The sequence below is a fragment of the Phyllostomus hastatus genome, unplaced genomic scaffold, assembly GCF_019186645.2.
Source record: "Phyllostomus hastatus isolate PE091 unplaced genomic scaffold, TTU_PhHast_1.1 phas_contig_1, whole genome shotgun sequence".
Classification (NCBI taxonomy): Eukaryota; Metazoa; Chordata; class Mammalia; order Chiroptera; family Phyllostomidae; genus Phyllostomus; species Phyllostomus hastatus.
This window is the reverse complement of record NW_025333498.1, coordinates 7,241,122-7,263,806: the sequence shown is the minus strand read 5'-3', so window position 1 is coordinate 7,263,806 and position 22,685 is coordinate 7,241,122. Positions and strand designations below refer to the sequence as shown.

Genomic DNA, 22,685 nt, shown 5'->3' with positions numbered 1-22,685 from the left:
ACTATGAAAAATAAGAGACAAGTATTGAAGGAGATACAAGATACAGGAAACATTGGACATAGGACAATGGCAACTCAGTCCCCTTCAAAGTCGGCACTTTGGGATCTCACACAGTTCTCTCAGTCACCATCAGCTGCCCTATCATATTTTCCTGATTCTCACTGACAATCTGAAATCTCTTCCCTTTCAAAGGTGATTTTAGTTTTGGGAAAATCCAGAAGTTGCAGAGTACCAAATCTGGGCTGTAGAGGGGCTTAATCACCTGGGTGATTTGATGTTTTACCAAAAAACTTTGCATGAGACATGATGCATGAGCTGGCATGCTGTGATGATGAAGCTGCCAGGCACCATGTTGCCCATAGCTGTGGTCTTCTGAATCATCTGAATAGTTTCCACAGTGAATGTTCAAGCTTAACACAAAATCTGATACAGATTTGTTGCTGTACTGTCTTAGTCATTTTGAATGTGACAGTCACACAGTACACATACTCACTCAATGGTGTCTTCCACCCCACACTGACTAGTACAGTGAAGTTGTCATTGTTCACACATGTGCATTCCAGTCTACTTTCCTTGGTTGCCAAGTAACATCAACATCGCTCAAACTGTTCTCATTACAGTAACAATGGCTTGATTTTTTCTGGACAGTCTTCATATACCTTTTGGGGTATGGATTATTTTAAGCTGATTACTTTTAAGAAATGAAAGACCCAGGAGAAACCCTGGACCTTCTTCCTCTAACTGCCTAAATGATATTAGATAGATGACCTGCTCTAAGAAGGGAACTATCATCAGAGACAAATATGGTTTAATATGACCTAGTGTGTGATAGGGAGGAACCTAGCAAAGCCCATTTATTTGATAAAAGTCTTCCCTGTGTTCCATTGTTTCAGGATGGCCCAGCAAACGTCTTGTAAATTGCCATACTTCCCTTTGAAGTCCCAGACTCCTACTTCCCCTTCCAGAATGACATATATACCTCATTCTACCTCTGTCTTTGGAATTTTCATACTTATGTGAATTCCTGTGTTCACGTATTAAAATATGATTTTCTCTTGTTAATCTGCCTTTTGTCATTTTGATTACTAGTCCAGCCAGAAAAACTATCTAAGGGTAGGATGAAAAAGTATTTTTCCTTCCCCAGTGTCCAACATTATTTCCCGTATTTCCTCTTCCACGTTCCTTTTCTGTGAGTTGTCGTTTTTTATGCATTGTCTGTTTTTCTCTGGGGAAGTCTTTATTTTCCTTATTGATTTTTTAGTTCTTATATTTTCTAAGTAGTAATCTTTGTAGTGTATATGTTTTGTAGATTCCTTTTCCAGTGACTGGCTTGTCCTTTAACATTGTTTTTTCAGGTCTTTTGTATAAAAATTTTTTATATTTTAATGTAGCAAAAATTATGAATCATTACATTTATGTTCTGGTTTAAAAGTTCCTCTCCTAATTGGATATAATTAAAAAAATAAAACCTCTGCACTTAATTCTAAAGTGTTGTTTCAGTTCATTTGTGTTTAATTTATATGGAATTTATTTTTGTGTAAGGTGTGAGTTAGAGGTATGAAATGAAATATTTTATTTCAAATTTTTACATTCAATATTATATTAGGTTCAGGTGTATGCATAGTGGTTAGACATTTGTATAACTCATGAAGCAATTCCCCTGATAAGTCTAGTGCCCCCTGACACAACACATAGTTATTATAATATCATTGATTATATGCCCTATGCTATACTGTGTATCCTCAGAGGTAAAATCATTTAAATCTTTTAAAAAATTCTTCAAAGTCTGTATATATTTATTCTTTAGTTCTCAAGAAATGTTAGAAACTTTAAACCACACCTCTATTTTTTATTCAGTATTTAGTTACTTGTATTTTGTACATCATAGTTTTTATTTAAATGTGTATTTTGGTTCTTTTAAATTATTTTGTTTATGATGTAATGTTGCTTTCAAAGCATTCAAAATAAAAATGATCCACAAATAAAATGGTATTCCTAGTCATGTCATACCTACTGTTGGTGTGAAGGATGCATTACTAGTCTTGGAAGAATGTTATCAAAATTATTAATGTAAAAAATAAAGTGTTTAGCATATGCTAGGGCCTGAACCAGCATGCTTTTTGTCAAAGGATGAGAACACCATTTTGCTCTCTGAAACAAAAGCTAACATGCTGAATTCATTGCTTCCTTGATAGAGAGAGCTGTGCTGGGGAGGCACAGTTCCCCTTCGCAGAGCCGCAGACTAACCTTACACAGGGTTTTGGGAAAGCATTGAGTTCTGGCATTGGGGTACTTTCAGAGGTGGTAGGGGGATGACACCAGCTGAAGAAGCTGGCTTCTTTGATGAGGCTTGCTATTTGGTTAGCACCCAGAGGCACCATTATTGGAGTGAGTCAGTTCCCATTGGCTGATGCTCGGGAGTGTTTGTCACTGATTGGCTACCTTATAGGAGTGCGTTTACTGAGGCAGGTTGTCAATGGTTGATTGAATAAGTGTGATATGAGTTTTGTGGTTCCAAGGCTATATAGCACTGTTATATATTGATTAAGTGTATTTAAAGCCTGTTTCTGTGGCTGCGTATTCTCATAGTTACAGAACTGTCTGTCTGAGGAGTGTGAGAACTTATTTTATTCTTTCATGTGTGATTTTTCAGGGTTAAGTACTTCAGAAATTGGATCATTTTATAGCTTTTTCAGAGACACTTGTATTCACATTTGGGTGGGGAAAAGTAATGTATTTGGTCCTGTAATAAATTTGCCTCTATACAGCTTTTAGCATTCCTTGATACAGGAAAAGAATTACGTACAAGTCAATCTAGTGTTCTGAAATCCTCTGTAGTGGCTGATATCACAGAGGATGCCATCAGTTTTTCTGTCTGAGAAACTGATCAGCATCACGCTGTCTTCACTACTTTCTGGCAGTGAGACCTTGATTAAGTTCCTTCTTGAATCCTCTCTCCTCATTTTTAACTGGGAAGAGCAGTGCTTAAAATGGGTTCGTGAGACTTGAGTTAATGTACAGAAGATACTTAGAACACTGTTATTGCATAGTTAATATTTAACACTTATAATTTCCTATTTGGCCTAGACTTCCTTTTCTTCCAGGTTGTTCCAGGTCAGATAAAGGTTACACTGTATGATTAATATCTTTGCCTAACAGAAATAATAAAAACAAATCAATTTTTCCTAAGGGGTAATTTACAAATATGGATCACTTAATCAAATTCACTCTATGACTTTTTAGTTAATGCTAATTATTCTATTCCATTATATATAGTTTGAGTTTCAGGCCGAAGTATTTTATTGAGGTGGTTGAGTTTTACTGAAGTAAGCAGGGTTCTTATAAACGATTCACACCTGCCGTACTGAAGCAGCCTTGACTGTCAGTTGAAGGGATCTGTTGCTGTGTCTGCGGCCTGCTTTTTTCAGTCCACAGAGTAGTGACTCTCGCAGCCTTTTTGTGTTTGGCTGACTGCCAGTGCCAATCACCTTAATCCACAATGAGTAGGTAATCATTAAATAATTGTTAAATAAAAGAATATTATTTCTGTTCTAGTCATTGAAGCTCAACAATCTCACATTTTAAATTTCCCTCAATGCCCCTATCATGTCATTTGCCAGATCCTAAATGTTTTTGCTTCTCATCTTTTTTTTGACACTGCCTCTGCTCTAATTTTGACTTTCTTTACTTGATCCTAAACTATTTCTGTAGATACCTGCAGTTTCTCACTATTCAAGTCCATTTTACAAACTGCTCCCAGAGATGTCTTTTTAACTTCTCTTAAAAAGGTCTTGTCACACACTGCTCATCCTTTCATTACATAGAGGATAGAATGAAATTCACTCTTTTCCATTGTTCTCAGTTTTTTCCTTTCTTGTTACAACTGCCTATCATTGCCTTAATATGGAATTTATTGCCTTTTTTTTAACATCAGTGTCCTTTCTCATGCTGTCCTGAGGTGTCCTTGCCTCTACTCTGTATTTTAAAATTCACATGTTTTTGCTGCTTCAGTGTAATTCATACATGGAAATATCCCACATTCCTTAGCTTAGAATTCATGTTTCCATTTTCTGTATACCCATAATAGCTTGTTCATATCATTTCTATATGCTTTTCCCACTAGGTTTTCAACTACTTCAGACCTGAAATTGGATAACATTTAATATAATAGTGTAACATAAATGTTTAGCATGGCATAATTTCTGACACAAAGAAGGTGTTGAATACACAGAATTTATCATATATGCTCCCACTGTACCTGGCACTTTACATAGTGCCTGGTCAGTATTTAATAAATGTTGAGGTGAATTTAATTGATACCAGGATTTTTTTAAGTAACTGCGACATTACCTCTGAACCTTTCTTTCATATAAAAGGTATATTGCATATGTATTGTCCTATCTGCTTTTGTCCTTCGAGATTTTTCAATTTTATGGGGTTTTTTAACTAAAAAAATAAATTCATGAATGATTCATTTTGCTTAAAATGTCCAGGCCTGACAATATGTTGGCTAGCTGCTAACATTAGGCTGTGTCCCTTCATGCTCTGGTGGGTTCATTCAGTGCTAATGCTTTAGGTGCTTGATCTTCTAGCCCCTACTTACTGGTCAGTATTCTTTTCATATGTCTAACTACAGGGAAAATGCTGCACTTTATAGTAAGGTGTCAGAGACACGTAGGAGAAAATGCTGGGACCCACTCTGTTTAAATGTAACCACTCTCCCAGCAGGGTGGGTCTTATCTGCTTAAATGAAATGCTGACAGTGGGTTTCAATCCCTTTCGAAAAGATATGCTGAAGCATGTCTGGCAGGTTCTAAATAAGGTCTGTTTTTCTCTGCATTGATTTAAACATTCTTTGCATGTAGAAAGAACAAAGAGAGAAAGCCTTCTCTAAAAGGGAAAATGGAGGTTTTATTAAGTCCCTTTCACTTTATTCCGTGAATAAAGTCCATGAATTCACCCATGCAATCCCAAAACAATTAACTAGTATGTATTGGGCTTTTTTTTTTTTTGTCAGGCTGTGGTTTTTGGATTTAGTGTTCTTCCTAAGAGCCTCTCTCAAACTATCCAAAGGCCATGAAGGAAAAAAAAATTAAAATTGTGGGAACAAAAGGTAAAATTAAAGGGAAATAGAATGCTTTCAAAATGTTACTGTATATTGTTTTTCATATGAACTCCCCGGGGAGACGGGAGTAGCCATGTTGATATATGGACTACAGTAACATCAATTATAGATACTCTCTTGTTTACAGTATAAATTGGTATCACATTCTGGAAAGCATTTTAGTGTAATGCATATCAAGAAACTTTAAGCAGTTTATGCCTTTGACCTATTATTTCTCTTCTCAAGGAAATAGTAACTGAAAATTCAGATGAAGATACACGGGGGGGGGGGGGCAGCGGCAAAAGTAGGTTTACAATTGTGAGTACATGGGACACAGAATTTATTCTTGTATGATTACCTATTAATTACTGTCTTTTCCATATAAACAACTGTAAACCTACTTTTGCCCACTCAATATGTACTTGGATTTTTAATTAAAGCATTGTTTGCAAATGTGAAAAATTAGAAATGACTAAACATGCACCAATAGAATAGTAAAATAACAACCCACAGAATATTTTTAATAATGCAATTTTATAATTTTGAAAAATATTTCATACCATGGACACATGTTCACAATATAATCTTGACCGAAAGACAAAGCTTATATAATTCTTTCTTGGCTTGTCTTCTGTTTTCCTGCCTGCCTATAACGCATGCTCACTGTGTGCATTGTACCCAGTTTCCTTCACACCTTACTTCATGTTTGTGTAAACATGTACACAGTTTTACACAAACATACTGTGATATTAATTTTATAAATCAACTTTTTAAAAAGTACTGGGTGAAATCCAAGTTACTTTGAGAAACTAGGAAATATCTTCCTCAATTTTTTTGTTTTTCTAAATGTTATATATAGAATATTAAAAGAACTAATGAAAAATACTCAGTGAAACCAAACCCTGAGGTAACCAGGTACTTTACATGTGAGAGGGAGACAGAAATAAATGACTAGAAAATGACAGCTATCACTGATTTAAAAAGCTAATAATAATAATAATAGTAATAATAATAATATATTATTATTTTTTTATTATTAATTGCCAAAGTCAGCTTTCTTTCCTGTCAGTATCCTGCATCTCTGATTCTCTGGGTGCTTGTGCCTCTAAGAGTGAGTGACAGAGGGAACAGGGCAAGACTTAGATAAACGTGCATGCCCATTTTAAGCAAAGATATGTACTTTAATTTTTTTATATTAAAAGAAACAGCCCTGGCTGGCGTAGCTCAGTGGATTGAGTGTGGGCTGCGAACCAAAGCATTGCAGGTTCGATTCCCAGTCAGGGCACATGCCTGGGTTACAGGCCACATCCCCAGTGGGGGCCACGTGAGAGGCAACCACACATTGATGTTTCTCTCTCTTTCTCCCTCCCTTCCCCTCTCTAAAAATAAATGAATAAATAAAATCTTTAAAAAAAAAGAAGTGTGAGCCTTAAAGAAAAAAAAGGAACAGAACAATTGAACTCAAAAGGATGACTTCAGGTCATATTCCCACTCCCTTAGGATATACTTATTTTATAAGTCAGTGTTTCTCAACTTTGGCTATGCACTAAAAATTATGTAGGACCTTTTGGTAATGTGTTTCCCTGGACCTCATCTGCAATGAATTTGGAATTAATTGGGCTGGAGTGAGACCTGGAAATATAGCAAAAGTTCCCTTGGTGATTTTAACATGTATACAGGCTTGAGAACCTGTGCCCTAGGCCAAGAGAGTTGAGTATATTGGAAAAAGTAACAGTGGTAACACATTATGTAACTTGGTAATCTTGAGGTTGAGGTTTTATAAATGTTTCATTTAATACTTATTTGTTCATTCATGCAATTAGTCATGCATTGAGAAATAGACAATGGTGTTTACCATACTAAATGTGTTTTTTTTTCCAAAGAAAAATTGTTTCCTGAAATATTCTTGCTAAAGAGTAAAGAGTAGACAATAAAGAAATCAGGCACTTTTTAGGAAGATGTACACTAAGAGTCTACATATGACTCATTTCTTGCTTAACATTGTTAACCAGTATAATTTAATCATATAGTTTTCTGATCCTTCAAACAATTTTATGCACTTTTCTTGTTTTTATCACTCTTTCCATTTGACTCTTTTATGTATGTATTTGAAGGCAACTAATTTCTTAGTGTTTCTCATAGTGACTAATACAGATTTTGTGTATAATAGGTGCGTAATAAAAGTGTAGCATAAAATGGCTGCCTAAACACAGAAGTTCCCAGGCATCTTGGTTTACAGCCTTTTCAGTATATCAGTACTTTTTTGTTTGTGGCCAAACAACAACTTCCAGCAACTTAGTAATCATTTAAAAAATACATATTTGCTAGTTACTTAATGGTATATATTTGCTAGACATTGCTCAGCTTCTAAGATCTTGGAATTTGGAATGAGAATGAACACTACCATGGGCATGTCTCTTGGTAGAAGGTGGAGGCTGCTATTGGTCATCTCAGTTGGTAGAGTTGACCCTACCTGAAAGCCCATTCTGGAGAAGTGGGTTAACATGGACTCTCACAAGGAATTCTCTCTTACCCAGGTTCCTTGGTTTAGAGTTGTGTAGCTCAAACTGGTGATCACACTTTACAGTTATTTGCTTTTTGGGGCTATTACATCCTTTCTAGAAACTTGGTGGAAAATATTCTGGGGGGCATTTCAGTTTGGTATGCTCAATCCTTTTCAAGATATTAATTATATAAAGAATAATAGCTTGTTTCTGCTTTTGGCCTGGATGCCATAGTTCTCTAGACGCATCCATCAATTATGCTAAGTTCGGGCTGCTTAGGGACATCAAGCCATTAAGGTGCAAAGGAGGCTCAAGTACGTGGAGTCCAGTTCAAGTAATACACACTTAATTCATCCCCAAGGGGGTATTGTGCTTGAGCTAACACCTAACATGTTTTCCAGAGTTAAATTCACTTGAGGGACCCTTCAGTGGTAGTTCTCCAAAGGTGGTCTTGTCACTCCCATGTATTGTACCATCATCAATATGTTTGAAACACCGAGGGGGAAAACATGTACTACTCAAAGATTCCTAAGGGATTACTCCTTTAAAATAGCAATCAAGATACCAAATTTTATGCAAAATAAATTTTATAACAACTTTATATTTAAACTTTTCTTTACTATTTTCCCAAATGGGGCTTTTTCCTTTACAGCAGTCTTTGCTATCACTTACATTACTTGTTTCTATTCTTATTGCGAACTTTAATTTGATTCCTTGGTGATATACTGCAGAATATTTTTCTAATTAATTATTTAAAGTTGGGTAATGACCAATAGGACTTAATTTTCATACATGTAATTGTGTTTCCAAGGAAAAGCAACAGGGATTGCCCTAATGCTCTTTTTTGAAGTTCTTTCTCAACATCACAAGAATGAATATCTCTTAAATACGTAACTGAAAGTGGTAAAGAAACGAAGAATTTACTTTGCTTAAAGTGCATAACTCAGAAATGTTCTCTGTACAGAAATGGTTGCTTACGTATCTTCCCATTGTATCACCCTCTACTTTGGGGCTTAGCTACTCCATTTTATATATTTGCATCCTCCCTGACAGTTGTTAAGTGATTCTGAGCCACTGGTCTCACTTAATGGTAGCAGAATAAGGAATTCATTTATTAATTCAATCATTCAAAAATACTCATAGAAATTGACATTTTGAGGATACATTAATAAGTGACAAAGTATGACCTCATATAGCTACCATTTCAGTAAACAGAAAATGAATACAATGAGTAAATTATATAGTGTGTAAAAAATGTCATATGGAAAAAAATAGATTAGGTTGTGAAGGGAGTGCTAACAGCCCATTTGGTTGCCCAGTTCTTGCCAGTCTCCAGGGGTGCCTGGAACCACAGTTGCCCCTTGGCCAGTCCCTGGAGACATGGCCCTAGGAATGTTCTTTATGTTACTCATGAATGATGGTGTTTTATATGCTCGAGCAATGAGGCATGCCATTCCAGCCTGTCAAGATTGCTTAGCAAGTTCATGCTCTACATCCTGGTATATCTGTTCTTCGGTTGCCACGGCTGGTTACCTATCAGGAATGGGTCTGCATGACCAGTGCCCCCATGCCAACCTTGGACCTTAGACTCTGTTGGCTGCTCCTTCCCACCCTTTTCACAAAGAGACACTTTGCATGTGTCCCTGTACCTAAGAGAGAACTTGTGTCCTGGGCTTTTCCAGCAGAGGAAGAACTTGGAACCTCATGCCTGACCTGTCTGGGTTTAACTGAGGTGTTTATTTTTCCTGCTACTTTCACTCTTCATTCTTTGTTGTGATAAATTTTAGTCGTCAGTGGCATGAGACTTTCTGATGAATCATTGAACTTAAGAGTGGTCTTGTGACCCCTGAAACTTCAGATAAGAGGGCTTAAGAGGGTAGGAGTTAGAAGTGTAATTTTTACAAAGACTGTAAGGAAGTGAGGGAGTAAACTACTTGGACATCTGGGGGAAGATATTTTTAGGGAGAAGGAACAGCCTGTGTGAAGACCCAGAGGTGGGGATGTGCCTGGCATGCTCAAGGCAGTACCCAGGGGCAATGTGGGGCAGAAGGAGAGAGGGGAGAGGGGAGAGTGAGCTCAGATGCGGTGGACACAACATCAGACAAGGACATTCTTGAGGGCCGATGGTGATGGCCATTAGTACATGTTTCCTGGACGAAATGCCATCCTCACATCTTTCCTCCTCGGGGGAGATATGTTTCTCACGTTTTGTTAGCTCGCTGGTTTCTGTTTTTGACAGTCTTCACATACTCTTCTTAACCTCCCTGTTCTTTCCTCAGTCTTCTAAAAATGTTGCTGAGTTCCCTCAGAAAATAAAATCTCACTTCTTTCAGTCTTTTGTTTCTCATCTATGATGTCAAATATAACCCTGATAACGCAGGGTTGAGCTATGATGCATCATACAAAGGAAGAGGAAACCCAGTTCCTCTTATCCTGCGGTATACCCCCATGCCTGGAACTGGGTGTGGTGACCCCAAGAAGGTCAGTGTGGAGGTGATGTCAGAGCTGAGTCATAGGAATGAATATCAGTGATTGAATTCCAGGTTTTAGGGGGCTATCCCATTCAGCCCTCCCCAAACCCCCTCCTTCAAAACTCAGTTCTGGATTTTCCTCCACAGAGTAGCCCTCTCATCCACTTTAGTCTGAATTAGGTGCCCAGTGCTTCTTTGGCATCCAGGACCAATGCATTTTCAAACACTTCAGTTAAAAAGTACCCCTTAACTTTCCCTCATTAGGCTGTAGATTCTTCTGTTGCTCCATATTTTGTGCCTATATATTTAGAGAGTAATAAGTGTATGTTGAATAAATTTGTGAGTGAGTGAATGAATAATTGTAAGGGATTCCAAGGCACGATGAAAAACTGGAAAAAAAAGATAAAAATGAGAACGATAAATGCCTGTCAAGTGAGCTTGGACATTATATTTTAGGAACTTGAGTTTGATTTTTGTCCATTGAGGAAAAGGGCCCTTTGGGGAGGCGAGAAGAAACATCCCAAATACTAATGGCTCGGCTCTCTCGTTTGTACCCTGTTGAGTTGACTGCAATGGATTCATTCTTAAGTTGTAAGGACTCTTTTTTACGTTATTCATCTCATTAGTTTTGGGGACTCACACTCATTTAAGCTTGTTAGTCCTCCTGGGGAAAATATGTATTTTATTTGCACTGTTACATTTTCCATCCCTTGAGATCATGTCCTTATTATGTCGTAGTCTTCTTAGATTTGATGTACTGCAAATAAGTTAGTTTTTGTTTCAAGCAGGCATATATTTTTTTTCTTATAAACTCAAAAGCCAGTAAGAATTTTGGATTCAATCTGGTGCTTGACCAGTGAAAAGGAGGCTTTTCTACTCTCCTATGTTTTTTTCAGCACTTTTAGTTCAGCACTTTTTGTTCCTTTAAAAGACAGAGGCTATGTGTCCATGTTTGAAATGCTGTAAAGATCACACTGTTGAAGCCCTTCCACTCTGCTTTGCAGAATGTAGAATAATGTGGTCCTTTTTCTTTATAAGCTCCTTTGTTGTCCTCACTCTTTTCTAAACCTTCAGCCTTCCTTCCTATTCAATAGGAGATTGTGCTGGTACCCTGGGAGAAAGAATTGTAAAATGGCTTTATTGGCATTGTTCGGTAATCATAAAAGTATATTTTTTAAATTTAATCTTTGCTGTAATACACCTGCATTGTATTTACTTTGAAAATTTTGCTAATTATGTATTCTCTAGTTAAAACCTCCAAGTTAAATATTCTTATGGAAAAGAAGGAAAAGTATTAATTTCCAAAAGTAAAAGGAATCTTAGTATTTATTTGTTGTTACGATGGATATGATCATTTGTTTCTCACTGGCAATTGTGGGATTAAGCTCAAAATCTCACTGAATACTGGGACTAGAAAACTGGCTGTAGCCTCAAGTGGATATCCTACAGTTATCCCTCCAGGTGCTCAGCCACTTCTCTGTTTTCCTTTCTCTACTTCTCTCCCTTCGTGTCTTCTCTCTTCTTCTCCTACCCATCTCTCTTCCTTCCCTTCTTCCTCTCTGCTTTCCATTCATGTGGTGCCTGCATACTAAACCCCTTACTAAACTCTGCAAAACACAGGCTGAGTTTGAAGCAATATGGGCTACCAGGAAGCTTGCTCTTATGGAGAGAGGAGACAAAACACAGAAAAGCGAACACACACTAGCATGTATGATGTGCTATTTGACTAGTCAGTACAGAAAAGAAGACTCCATCTGGCTGGGGTAAGGGCAGGTTTATTTGAAGAGGGTGCATTTGAGCTAGACTTTGAATGATGAATTAGGATTTTGACAGATAAAGATTGAAATAAAAATATGTTGGATAACGGAAAGGAAGAAATATTATAGCAGAAAGTGGGTTGGTCTTTGATGATGACCAGTGACCGATTTATGTGCCCGTATAGAGCAGAGGTCAGCAGATTTTTTTCTGTGATGTGTCAGGTAGTAAGTAATTTGTCTGTGCAGGTCACATGGCCTCTGAAGCAGCTATCAGCTCTGCTCTTACAGCAATATGTAAATGAATGATGTGGCAGTGTTCCAATAAAACTTTATTTACAGGCATAGGCAGTGGGTCAGAGTTAGTCAGCAGGACATCATTTACCAATCCTGGATAAAAGAATATGATTAGATAAGGCTAGAAAGAGAGGCGGTGGCCGGATTTTAGATTTTGAATTAATTGAATATTCTCTTAGTGAAATTGTGATTGTTATGTCTCTACTAAAGGGTTAAATATATAGACGTTTAAATTTGGAGCTAGACATTTTCTGTTTACATCTTAAGATATTTGTATAGTTAGCTCTCAAATAAGGTTACTGTGATAGACTATCATATGAAAATGGTTGGTGAAGAGTGAACTAGGCCTCTGAATGCCCCCAGGAAAGCCTGGTTTGGGTTATTGCCAGAAATTTGGCATCTTTGGGATTCTTACCATCAAGTCAGTTATGAAAAACAGGAGAGAATGAATGAGCAGGACCTTTGGAGATCTGAACTCAAAATGTTATTTCCCTGTTCAAGTAATGACGTTGTGAACTGATTTTAAAGTCTATTAGATCCACATTTTTATACTTTTTAAATTTTTATTATTTTTAAAGACTTTATTTATTTTTAGAGAGGGGAAGGGAAGGAGAAAGAGAAGGAGAGAAACGTCAATGTGTGGTTGCCTCTCACACGCCCCTTAGTGGGGACCTGGCCTGCAACCCAGGCATGTGCCCTGACTGGCAATGAAACGTGCAGCCCTTTGATTTACAGGCCAGCACTGAATCCACTGAGCCACACAAGCCAGGGCTGATACTTATTTTTTTAAAACCACTTTATTGACATGTGATTGACATGTAAAAAGTTGTACATATATGTCTATAACTAGAGCTTAGGGATAAGTACACATGTGTGAAAGCATCACTATCATCAAGGCCATAGGCATATCTATCACCTCCCAAAGTTTCTTCCTGTCCGTATTATTATTTATTTTGTGGTAAGAACAATTAAGTAAGATCTATGCTCTTAGGAAAGTTAAAGTGGATAATACGGTATTGTTAGCAATCTGCACTATGCTGTGTGGGTCTCCAGCACTTGTACATCTTGCATAACTGAAGCCTCATATCCTTTGGTCATCGGCTCCCCATTGTTCCTCTCCCCCAGCCCCTGGCAATCACCATTCTACTCTCTGCTTCTATTGGTTTGACTATTTTAGGTTCTGCATGTAAGTCAGATCATACGTTGCTTGTCTTTCTGTCTGGCTTATGCCACTTAGTATAATGTTCTCCAAGTACATCCATGTTGTTGCACATGTCAGCATTTTCCTCTTTTCAGGGCTGAATAATATCCATTGTGTGTACACACCATATTTTCTTTATCTGTTCATCCACTGGTGGACATTTACGATGTTTCCATGTCTATTTTGCTATTGCAAATAAAGCTGCACTGAGCATGGGAGTGCAGGCATCTTTCTTTCGGATTGATACTTATAGGAATTGCTAAACATTTTGATTCTGTATTAATTTGTACACAATTTCATGGAAGACTATACTAGGTACTATAGAAAATTCTTCTCTTGTCTGTGATTCAATATTGCTTTTTAAAAACCTCTTTTATAGGGGGTGGGGAAGTGTGGGGGGAAAGGCAGAAAATTGTACTTGAACGATAAAAAATGTTAAAAACAAAAAAATATCTTTCATGGTAGTAGCAGATAATTATATTTTTTTCATACGTTGCTTCCTTACAACTTCCTCAAGTTAAGACTATGTCTTATTAATGTTTGTGTCCCCTAATATCTAGCTAATGCTGATCTGGCCAACAGTAGGCAGTCAATAAACATTTTATTGGGTGACTTAATATATCTGAACATTTCAAATTGATCCCAACCAACTATTTCATTCCACTGTATTTTCGTGCTCTTCATTTTTTCCAGATTTTGTTAGAATACATAAACCTCAGTATAGGTTTTTGAATTCATTTATTTTTGAAATAGTTTAGATTTTAAAAATTTGACCTGTTATTTGTTTATAAAACTTTAAACACCTACTGTATTGTTCACATATTTCTAGAGAGGAAAATATTCTCTGTATATAAAATGAAATTATCATAGATGCTTGAAACACAATGAAAAAAGGCTAGGTTTTGTAGAGAAGTCTGAAAATAAGTGGTTTCTCCATGGGCACAGTTGAAACCTGCATAATGGTAGCTGTATAATAAGATGATGTCAAATTCTTTTGAAAGGAAGTGAGATTGTAATTTATCACTTCACCCCACTTCAAGCTCTAGATGCCATCATCCAAATAAAAAGTTAGCAATATCTTTAAACTTCTCCTGCACTTTGAATTATCTATCTGGATCCTGTGGCAAAACCATACTATGTTGTTGGTTCTGATGGGCTTTTTCAAGGACATTTCTCTATATGTATTATTACCTTTTGAATCTTAGTGATTTTCACTACTTAATGGCACTTGTAATTATGTGCTAGATATTTAAATCTTTCCCAGCAATTTCAGGACCTTGCTCATGGACGTGTATTTTATTGTTACTTATTTCTCAACATTTAGATTATATGTTTTCTAAGGGTGCAGTTGAAATCATTTGATATTGAACCATTTTAAAACCAATGGTGACATAGTGAAAAGAAGATTATGTGGGCAAGACATAATGATTATAATTAAGTGACAGAGAAAATAATATGTGTATAGAAAGCTGAAAATACAATGGAGAGGAGTGAATAGATTATGGAGACAAAAGCAGCTCTGGTTGAAAAATCATATATTTAATCACAGAATGTGCCCAGTCAAAATGCCAATGTGTTCTCGCTGGAGGAGAGAACTAGTAGGGGGATTGTTAGGGATGTGTATTGCTTCTGGCTGCCAGCCTCGTTTGCCTGGTCAAACTCTTGACATCACAGAAGTCCAGATCATCCTATTTTAAGTCATGGGCAGGTAATTCTTTGTAACTTTTCCTTCATTTGGAGGAAAAGGGTTGTTTGAGCCCCTTTAATTGTTTTGACCAGGCTTTCAGTTGAGGTTTTTGGTTTTGTTTGGTTTTAATGCTATTTTTGCAGCTGCTTGTGGGGTGGGGGTGCCTCACAAACCAGACTGAGGAGGGAGGGTGAGTGACAGGGAGAGTCCACAAGGGAGCACTTCCTTCTCAGCACTGGCTGGGAGGCTGGGAGGAGACAAGTAAGCTAGTAAATGATGATGAAAACCAAATTCCTAAGGTTCTCAATGAGGGATGTGTGGGCAAAACACTTATGACTCAGAGTCAGATGAATCCATCTGTTAACCCTGTTGACTGATATCTTACTTTCTAAAAAATACATTTCTTAAAAGATTTTATTTATTTATTTTTAGAGATAGGGGAAGGGAATTTGATGATGTCAAATTCTTTTGAAAGGAAGTGAGATTGTAATTTATCACCTCACCCTACTTCAAGCTCTAGATGCCATCATCCAAATAAAAAGTTAGCAATATTTTTAAACTTCTCCTGCACTTTGAATTATCTATCTGGATCCTGTGGCAAAACCATACTATGTTGTTGGTTCTGATGGGCTTTTTTTGGGAGAAAGAAAGGAAAACATCAATCAGTTGCCTCTCTCATGTCCTCTAATGGGCCTGCCCCACAACCCAGGCATGTGCAGTGACTGGGAACAGAACCAGAGACCTTTCGGTTCACAGGCAGCACTCAATCCACAGATCCACACCAGCCAGGGCTCTTTCTTAACTGTGCAATTGTTGCCTCAGTTTCCTTGCAATAAATCAGGGAAAATGTCTTGCACACTTGTATTAAGATGAACCTGGACACTTTCATGGTTGTATTGTTGTGTAAAATTTCTAGTCCTCGATGTGGTGTGGCTCTGCGATGTGGTATCACTCAAATATCAATAGTTTTTTCCAATTTGAGGTAGAAAGACGCTCCTGGTCAGGCCTTCATTGTGTGCTAACCCTATAAAGTATTCTAAGGCAGCGGTCCCCAACCTTTTTGGCACCACGGACTGGTCTTTCCAAGGAAGGGGCAGGCAGGAGGCAGAGCTCAGGTGAACTTCCCTCATGGCCGGGCTCCTAACAGGCCACTGACCAGCACGGGTCTGCGGCCGAGGATTGGGGACCTCTGCTCTAAGGTACAGATACAGGGGATCTCCACAGAGACGAAGACTGATTTTGGTAGCCAAGTTTTGACCTTTGCAAATCTTTTTTTCTGACCTTGATGTTCATTTTCTCATCAAATTTATATGAATATTATTATTGCATATGAAAAATACATTGTGGATTAAGAAACCTTTTAAAAAGACATTTTATAAATCAAGCAGTTTCAGAACATCAAGAGGTTTCAATGTGTCTTATTTTGGCAACGGTTCTTTTGCAAGGATGAAACAGATGGAATGTGCAGAATTTTTTAAAAGATGAATTTAGCTTAAGATCTTACTACATACTGGAATTTGTCCACAAATCCAAAGGCTCTGAGAATTTTTGAAATTAATCTTTACAGCAAATGGATTAATAAAAATTCTTTATGAGTGTCATTTCTGAACGTGCTGTTGAAGCAGCCATTGTAGGTATATTTAGTTTAAGTAAGACTCATTATCAAATTTTAATAGGAAATCCTGAGTCCCTTATCTTTTAGTTATGTGCTGTCTTCATCGCATAGATCATGTTTCTTTGTACATAACATTATCCTTCCTTCCTTTGTCCTCTTTTGTAAGAGAGTAGCCTAGTAAATATCCTAGATTTACAGTTGTACACTATCATTAATGTTCTTGCTTTGGAAGAGGGCAACAGAGTCTGACTGACTCTGTCTACTCTGAGGTAAAAGGACTTTTGGGAGGGCTTATGGTAGAGCTCATAGATCAGCAGGTGGGGCTGCACAGCCCAGCTTTTGAAAACAGAGGGACCAGGGGAACACTGAAAGTCTAGTGGGTGGGAACTCAGACTGTCTTAGATGGTTCAGCTCCACCAAAAATCTGCCTCTGAGCCTCTTTTTTGTTGTTGTTGTTTTCCATTTTCTATTTGCCTCTCTGTTTCTTTAGTCACATTTCAAGGTCCTGACAGACAAAATCTATCTGACCCACATTAGTCAATGGTTTCTACCAGTGGCTCAATAAATTTGGTCTAGAGAATTAAGGGCAGGTGGCTGGGGGAACTATTTTGAATTGAGCAGCAGCTACTTGTCCTCTACACATAAGCTGCTTACTGTAGTAAGTGGACCTACTGCAGTACATTTGGTCGGGGAGCCATCATGTCATATATATTACAACTTCCAATTTTTTACTCAAGAGGTATATTTTCCACTGGAGTTTGAAACCATGGTTTGGCATCCGTATGTATATGGGAATACATTTGCTTCCCTTTTTAATTGCTGTTATCATATATGAATTGAAGTTTCAATGACAATTACGATCACACATTCCTTGAATTAATTTTAGTAGTGTGACCCCCAAGACTTACTATATGTAACATAGTGTAAAGAGAGCTTTGGAGTCGTTCACTGAGAGCTTTGGAGTTGTTCTTCGGAAGCTGACACAGTCTTTTGATCCCTGTGAGACTTGGAGTCATTTGCATCACTTGTCAGAGCTCTCATTTCTTCATTGGCAGAATGACTCAATGTTCCGTATTTTACAGAGGGATGTTCAGGTTTTCCTGTGTGTGTGGGTGATAATATACATGATGATAATGTTCCTTGGCACCAGAAACATATATTTATTCCCAGCCCTTTTCATGTTTTGACTTTAAATGATTATAAACCTGATTTTATTTATTTTAGTGAAGTCATGGTAATGAGCCAAACTGCTGATATGATGAAAAAATAGTTAAATAATGTGAAGAATAGTTGAAATTAAGGGAAAAGCTTAGTTGACCTCTTAGTACCTGATGCTTTTGAATGTTTATATTAAAAGTAATGGTAGTAATGACTACTCACAAATAATTTAACCTCCCACAAGACTGTCTACCGTTAAAATTCTGAGAAAGCAGAGGTGTGTATAAACTTCAGTTACTTATATTTTTCCTTGTAATCTATTCTGCATATTAACATTCGAATATATACAGGATTATTGTCTTAGAAAGTAACACTTTTCAGACAGACTAATGGGATATCATTTTAAGGTATGACTGTTTAGAATATAATCTTCCCCTTTTTTTCCTTTTCCTAATTAATTCTTCCCACAGTCTGAACTGGGACTAGAGTTGCCTTTTTTAAGACTGTAATCAGGCAATGGCAGTGCCATGGTTTAGGAGCACAAGCTTCGCCCGTTTTCTCCAGCTCCTGTGGGTTGGCCATAGCTGACTTACAAACCTCACTGACCCGCACTTACCAATAGATGAGGAAAACAATAGTGTCTCCCTAATGAGGGTATTTTGAAGAGTAAATGGAATGATGCACTTGAAAAAAAAATAACAATGCCTGGCTCTTTAACCCACAACATATTTTAGTTCTTAATGTGGTAATAATTATTATCATATATAAGAAGAAATATACTGAAAACATGATTGTGTCTGAATATATAAAGAATTATACTTGGATAACGTTGAAACTCATTTTAGATTCTTGAAAGGAACAGAGCCCTTGTCTAACTTTCAGGATCATTTCTTTCTAGCACTGGCCAATTGTTATGGTGGTTCCAGTATTTGTATTTAAAATGCAATTTAAAGTCTAGTTTATTTTAACAAAGTTAAAGTAGATAAGGCATAACAGCAACTTGGTAGTGATACTATTGTGGCTCAACCAATAGTGACTAGGATCTTTTTTTAAGCCTGATTGTTGTTCTTGCTAAAAATTATTTTGAGTAAAAATGTCTTGTATGCAAATGTGCAGCACTATAAGCAATGTTTATGAGGCATTTCTACTGATGTATTCTAGTGCTTGTGAAGTGGCCTCCAATTGTGAAGTAATAATTTTTATTATTAATAATGATATTAACTGACAACTGAACACTATGCTGAGCACATTATTTGCATTATTTCATTTTATTCACTTTGTAAAGTAGTCACTATGCTCACAATTTTACAGATGAGCAAATAGACTTAGGGAGGTCACTTAACAAGGTCGCGCACCTAGGGAATGTCAGAGGTGCAGCTTCAAGGTTCATTTTTAGTGGGAGAGAAGGCATCTTTGTCAAAGGCCTTGTGATGCAGGCTTGCAAAGGCATTTCCGTGGTGATACAAATTCTTTATCAAAGTTAGACATTGTCACTGGTAAACCCACGAACACATTGTTGAGATTGGTACTTGAGAGTAAGGCTGGAGGTTTAAGTAGAAAGAAGCTTTAATTTCTCTTTTTCCATAATCTATTATGTTACTGTGTTTTATCATATATTTAGTGGATAATGCTTTTTGATTATTTAGAGAAAGATTCTTGTCTGATGCTTTGCATGTTTGGACCTCTAAAACACCTTGCTTTCCAGGCAACAGAACAAAATGAAGTAACTGACCCTGAAGTAATGGGTTTGGTTAGATATCATTTTATCCTGAGAACTTTGACTGAATTTTGATTTAATGTTAAATCTGTATAACTTGATAGGATTAGAATTAGTAAGACATAGTAAAAATGTATTTTCCTGAAGAGAGAACCTATGTCTTTCCATTATTCACTGCTCTTCCTTTAATTGGCAGAAAAAAAATTGGAGTAATAATTCCATGCCTTAACAATAAATTCACATTTATTCAGCTGTATTAAAAATAATGAACTTGTTGGAATTTTTTACACCTCTTTCTATTGGTCCGTCCTTACCTTTGTATTTCCTAAAGTATCGGCAGTTTTGTACCTTTACTCAGATGTCTAAAAGGTATTTAAATGATAGTGACATATATTCTGGGATCTAACATGCTGGCATTTCTGGCCTTTTTCTCTTCCAGTGTCTGTATTTATGCTGAAAGTCCAGGTGAATGACATCATCAGTCGCCAGTACCTGAGTCAAGCAGTTGTAGAAGTGTTTGTAAACTACACTAAGACCAATTCGACAGTAACCAAAAGCAATGGAGCAGTGCTGATAAGAGTACCCTATAAACTAGGACTCAGCTTAACCATCATTGCTTACAAAGATGGCTATGTGCTGACACCTCTGCCCTGGAAGACCGGAAGAATGCCAAGTAAGCGCTTAAGCAGTGTTTGCCTTCACTGAGTACACGATTGTTTCTTCTTTGCTTTGGAAATCTCTTATTCTGGTCAACTGAAAATGAGAATATCTATGTGAAGTCAATATCAAGTAGGTTAGAAAGGAGTGTCAGTTTGAAAAAAACATTAGGGCCCTTTTTGCTCCTACAGAGGCTTGGAGCAATTCTGGGCAAAGCTGTGGTATAAAGCTTGTGTGCAGGTCATGTGCCCCAAGGATTACTGAGAAGTAGGGTGAGCCAGGTAAAGTGGGGACAGATGATGGAAGGATGTTCTTGAAAGGTGAGACAAACAGTTTAGATTTGTGTGCTGGATAATAAGGCAGTTATAGTTGTAGATTCTTGAGCACAGTGAGTGTAAGTTACTCGGAAACTGAATTTAATTAACAATGTATATAATCAGTAGGCCAACAGCAGGTTAAAAATGGATTTGGGGAGCCTGGCTATGAAGCTGTAGTTGTGCTGCTAGTAGAAATTAATAATGGAATTTCAGCAGAGTTACTGATTGCAAAATTAGCATTGGTACGATAAATGCAATTTGTTAAATACCAGAAGTAATAACTAGTTAGGAAAAATAATGGATTTTTTAAAAACTTGGCAAAGTAATTTTTAAATGTGAGTCGGTCCAAATTTTTAAAAATTAATAAATTTTGAAGAATAGATGTGTAAAAATTCCTGGGAAACTTGTTTTACTTTTTCCCTTGCTATAATTACTCTTTATTTTTTAATTTTGATTTTCAATTACAGTTGACATTTAGTATTACTTTATATTAGTTTCAGGTGATCAGCATAGAGGTTAGTCAATCATATAATATATAAAATGATCTCCCTGATAAATTCTAGTACCCATCTGGCACCATAAATAATTATTACAATATTATTCCTTATATTCCCTATGTTGCACTTAAAATCCCCATGACTATTTTGTAACTACCAATTTGTATTTTTTAATCCCTTCACCTTTTTCACCCAGCCCCAACCCGTTTTCCTCCCTGCCTTCCCCCTCCATCCGGCAACCTGGTTTTTTTTTTTTTTGTACCTATCAGTCTGCCTCCTTTTTTTTCCTTTGTTTAGTTTGTTTCTTTAGGTTCTTTAGATTCCACATGTAAGTGAAATCATTTGGTAGTTGTCTTTCTCTGTCTTATGTCTTTCTCTGTCTTATTTCACTTAGTACAATGCCCTCTAGGTCCATCCATGTTTTCTGTCACAGATGGGAAGGTATCACTCATTATGACTGAGTGTATATGTACCACAACTTTACCTACTCACATTGGGAATCTTGCTTTAAAAGAAGATTTACTAGAGGCAATCTGTAATTCCAGATAACTAAACTATTAGATAGCTATAAAATTAAAATAAAATATATAGCTACAAAATTAAAACCATATAACATTATACTACGGTACAAATCAAATAGTTGTATGTATTAAAAGAAAGTAACCTGTAAGAAGGTACCATTATAAATCATTGAGAAAAGGCTGAATATTCAATAAATAGTATTGGGATATTTTAGTGAACTTTCTGGAGTAAATTAGTTTGGATCCATATTCCAAAGTATTTTGCTTAGAGTTCACCTGTGGAAAACTGGATCATATTAAATATAAGAAGATAATAAATGATCTGATTTTTATTAGGATGATCTGGTTAATCTTAAAAACAATGAAAGATTTCATAAAAGTAGATTTGACCATAAAAAGTAGAAAAGTGTTTTTAAAAAGCAACTGTGCATCAAAAATATGAATTAAAGGCAAACAAGAAGGTAGGAGAATATATAAAACAGTAAGGGGCACTATTCTTAATATACAAAAAACTCATACAAATCAGTAAAAAAACAAAACACCAAGATCCTGCCTAAACAAGATTAATGGACAAAATCAGGACCTATTAATTTTTAAAACAGGAAGTTCCAATGATTAGTAAATGTGACAAAGTATTTTTGAAACCTGATAGTCTAACACTTGTACACCAAGGAACTACAAATTTCTAGCCCTGACTGGTGTGGCTCAGTGCATCGAGCACCAGCCTACGAACCAAAGGGTCACTGGTTCAATTCCCAGTCAGGGCATATGCCTGGGTTGTCAGCCAGGTCCCCAATAGGGGGCACTCAAGAGGCACACACATTGATGTTTCGCTCCCTCTCTTTCTCCCTCCCTTCCCCTCTCTCTATACTAAATAAGTAAAATCTCAAAAAAAAAAAAAGAAATGCACACTTCTTAGATTTTTCATCTTAGAAAACTTTACATAGTAAAGATACTCAGTACTGATTGGGTGAGGTAGAATCGGAATTCTCAAACACTGTTAATGGAAGTACAAATCAGCAAAATTATCTGGATAACACATTTGAAATGTGTGTGTTAATGACTTCAAAATCTTTGTCATCTTTGACCCAGTATTCCATTGTCAGTAATATACCCTAAAAATAGACAAATAAAGTTGACAGATATTCATGCACAAGGATGTGATTTAAATAAGAGTTTTGTAAT

At 36.7% G+C, this 22,685-nt stretch overlaps 1 protein-coding gene across 1 annotated transcript in view; it reads left to right on the top strand.

The window, feature by feature from the left end:
* Positions 1-22,685, top strand: part of FAM171B (family with sequence similarity 171 member B) — a 64,922-nt gene that overhangs the window by 18,611 nt on the left and 23,626 nt on the right. Inside the window, exon 2 of the mRNA XM_045830434.1 lies at positions 19,948-20,181. Coding sequence (XP_045686390.1) covers positions 19,948-20,181 — 234 coding nt within the window. The remainder of the gene's footprint in view (positions 1-19,947; positions 20,182-22,685) is intronic.